General features: G+C 40.2%; 2 protein-coding genes across 2 annotated transcripts; both read right to left on the bottom strand.

Annotated features, from left to right (window-relative positions):
• Nucleotides 1-1,824: 1,824 nt before the first annotated feature.
• On the bottom strand, nucleotides 1,825-2,726 carry K441DRAFT_718252 (uncharacterized protein; the record flags this gene model as incomplete). The annotated part of the gene is made up of 1 exon (XM_067654006.1): nucleotides 1,825-2,726. A coding segment is annotated over one exon (882 nt), but the record flags the coding sequence as incomplete, so codon positions are not given.
• Nucleotides 2,727-3,676: 950 nt separating this feature from the next.
• Nucleotides 3,677-3,829, bottom strand: K441DRAFT_558413 (uncharacterized protein; the record flags this gene model as incomplete). The annotated part of the gene is made up of 1 exon (XM_067643409.1): nucleotides 3,677-3,829. A coding segment is annotated over one exon (153 nt), but the record flags the coding sequence as incomplete, so codon positions are not given.

Raw genomic sequence — 3,829 nt, 5'->3', positions numbered from 1 at the left:
AAGTAAATAGGCGCGTATAACTAAATAAGACAAGATAATAAGAAATTAAAATAAAGGCCTTGTAGTATTTTCTAGAAAAAGGTGAATTAAAAAGGACTATTACGTAAATTGTTAACATATTAAGGAACTTTAACCGGCAATTAAAGTTATCTAATTAGTTAGATTTTCCTTACCAAGACTTTTCTATAATAATAATATTAGTTAGTACTAAAAATTAACTTTAATCTCTAATATGCTTAACTAAGGTTTCTTAAAGTAAGTAGCTCTTCTCTTAACTTAAAAGGAAATAAAAATGCTAAATTAAAAATTATAAAGCGTAAAAATGTAAAATACTTATAAGAGATAGTTATTAGTAATAAGGATAAAAGGAAAAAACTACGTATAAAGTTATTCTCTATAAGAGTAGTTATTAAGACTAAGGATTTAGAACCAGCTTTAAAGAAGTAAACTCTTTTCCTAATTGCTTATAGCAGTAAGGTAGGAGTATAGTAGAAGATTTTTAGTCTCTAAGAGTGCTAGCCATTATAGTGCCGAGTGTTTCTTAGATAAGCCTTACTTATAGTTACTTTACGCGTTCATTATAGAGATAAAGAAAAGAAAGAGAAAGAGTTACTACTTATAGTAACAGGTATCCTAAGTAATGGCTTACCTATAGAAGGATCTTTATAGAAGACCGTCTCTTAGTAAAGCTATAATCCTTAAGACGTAATAAGATTATAATGTAATTAGAAGAGAGGAACGCATATAAAGGATAGGTAGAATTAACTATAACTATAACGTAATCTTGGTTAATTACCGTTTATAAAGGCTTTCTCTCTTACTTTTTTCCTTCTACTTTCTTTCCTTAGAAGGGTTTAATTAAGCTTAGCTTGTATAATCCTTATGCTAATAAAGCAGTACGGCGCTATACCAGTATAGCAGGAAACTAGCTATTTGTTTTTTAGGAAGCTTAAAGGAACTCTTTTAATAAGTAATAGCAATTAAGTTGCTTAAACAAGAGGGCAGGAGGACTTTTATAGACGAGAACTTAGCTAATTCTTTTTAGAGATTACCTTTTCTCTACCTACGCTACGGCCTCCTTCTTAGGTGCCTCCTCTTCTGCGGGGACCTCTTTTATATTATATTACTTTTATTTATACGGCCTTCTAGTCTAACTTCCTTAAGATCTTATATAAGGAACCGTTTCAACCTATTCCTATATAAATTACCTCTTATTTTAGTACTATTAAGTTTATAAAACCCTTTTTCTAATACCATTTTAATCCAAAAGGGACCCTACTATTTTGGCTGTAGCTTTTACCACCGTAATATATCTTTTACCTTCTTTATATCCTATATTAATATAAGCCCCCCCAGACTTAAGCTTACCCTTATAGGTATTCTCTATTAGCTAGACAATAGCGGCGTATCTTCTCCTAAGCTTCTTTGTTATTTATCTCTTATTACTTAAACTATTTTATTTTTAGAATAATTAACTCTTTTATTATCTTTACCTTATTTTATAGAAGTGTTTACTATATAGGAAGGCAGAGCTTAATTGGGGGTATATATTCTTATCCACAAAACATTTAAACTAGTATTATTCCCGTTATTGCCTTAACCGTTATTTAATTAGCCGAAAGCGCTTTTATTAGATTCTGCACCTAATCGCCTCTATACTTTATTAACACTACTACTAAAGGCTAATATCCTCTCTTAACTACTCGGCCCCTACTGGGTCTCCGACTTTTGCTGCGCAAAAGGCCTCGCGTAGCGAGGCCCTACTAGCTCAACGATAATCACACACTCAACGATAAAAAACTCAATTGTGACGATTGTATTAAGGCTACACCCATTTTATAAGGCTATAAAATCCTCTCATCACCTAGAAGTTCATCCGATCCAAATCGCTTGTAATCTCTAAGCTTATCGCTGCCAAAGGAGGCGCTAGAGGTGTTTAATTCACCGCTAGCGTTCTCCCCAGAGTCAGAGTCGTCCTTTATAACAATAGGAGCACTAGCTAACGCCTCTGCAGTCCATTTCTGACGTAGTAGAAGCTCGTAGGGGTCGTCAGAGGCTTGGTGCTGCGCAGCGACGTCAGCAGCGGGTGTAGTGTCCTTAGTAGTAGGCCATGCCTTAATGCGCGGCCCGTACGGGCCTGCGCGCTTAATAGACTCCCAGCAGCGGTCCTGTAGCTCAATATAGTCATCCTTTAGCCATTTGGAGACGTCCCTACGCCTTGGCTCGTCCTTAAGCTGCCTCCGCCCGTATATCTTGCCATGGTTGCGTACAGTAGGGCGAAGCTTGGCCCACCGCGTGAAGACCTTCTGGCGCTCTCGCGCCTTAAGCCTTGCTGACTGTCGATCAAGAGCCTGTATCTCATCAACTTTACGCTTCTTTGACATCTCTCGCGCCTCGCCTGCGTAGACAGGTCCTCCGCCAGCTGTTACTACTCTCCTTTTGCGCTTACGGCGCTCCTCACGGGCATTCTCTGCTGCCTTAGTATTAAGTAGGTCCTTTTGAAAACTAGCCGAGTTGGTAGCCTGCGCTTCTCCTCCTCTTAGCGTACGAGCTATATCGATCGCTATTGGCGACGGCAGCCACTGCTCGACGATCCCCTTACTTAAGCGTTCTGGGTATAAAGCGTTCGTATGGTAAGAGGGGTACTCCAGCCAGGGCGGCCGGGCTCGGGAGTAACTTGAGTAGGAGTAGAGGGCCGAGGGACAGCTGCCTCCTGTAGAGAATTGGTGCCTTCTAGAGTCTTAAGGTAATTAATAACTAGCTTAGGTTTAAACGGATATAGTCCAGTTTACCTCCATCCGCTAAGGACTGTACTACTCCTAAAGGCCTGCTGACGAACCTCCTCTATAGTAGCAAAGAAATCAGTCTTAGATATTTCAGTAGCGCCACTGCGAGAGGCCCAGTTAAGCACCTTGCCTTAGTACCACTTTAATGGCTGGAAGTACCCTACATCTAGAGGCTGGAGGAAGTGGGTAGTATGCGGAGGGAGCGCCCAAAGCTGTATCCTATTACTTATGGCGTACTCGATGAACTCTTTAGTAAAGTGGGATCCATATCCGTCTATTAGCAGTAGTCTCTATTTGCCCTTAGCCTGCCCCTAGGTTATCTTATTAAAATGCTTTATCCAATCTAAACTCGTCTCGTCATTGTTATACCCAGTTTCGCTTTTATGCATAAGGTAATCGTCCGGAAGGTCTATAATCTAGCCCTCTAAGATAGTCGCTGCTTTGACTATAACCATAGGAGCAATTGCGACGCCGCTAGCTGAGATAGCCTCTACTAGGGAGACTTACTCACGGTTATTTAAATAAGGTATAAATATCTGCCGTATAGCGTTAGGGATTAATTGCTAGTAGAATCCTAGGATAATTACCTGCTTGCCGTGCTTTGTGTATACGTACTGGTTCTTAGCAACCCCAATTTAAACTCTACATTCGTCCATATTATATAGATCCTCTCGGGTTATAGCTAGCTCTTTAATCTTTACCCCTAGCTTATTAAACCACTTCTGAATAGCCTCTGGCTGTTGCGTAAGCTTCCTCTATACCTCTACAGGCTTTGCTTTAACTCTCCTAAACTATAGGTGCTCTTATAGCCATCTCTGAGCCTAATAAACCCCATAGTGAGGGGGTGAGCCAGCCCCAGTATATAAGGCAGCTAGGATCGCGTCGCATTGCTAGCGTACTAAATCATGGCGTACACCGAAGCCTATATCGTCTATAAAGTCAATATAGCGAAGGAGAGAGTAGTCCTGCTCCTCGGTGAGCAGGGCATTTATTTTCGAGCGGGTTTTACAATCTTTTCCGCCCTTATAAGCTCGGTTAAGCCT

This window comes from Cenococcum geophilum, assembly GCF_001692895.1.
Source record: "Cenococcum geophilum 1.58 unplaced genomic scaffold K441scaffold_19, whole genome shotgun sequence".
In the NCBI taxonomy this organism is placed as follows: Eukaryota; Fungi; Ascomycota; class Dothideomycetes; order Gloniales; family Gloniaceae; genus Cenococcum; species Cenococcum geophilum.
Note: the sequence above shows the minus strand (reverse complement) of the source record. Positions and strands in the feature narration are given on the sequence as shown.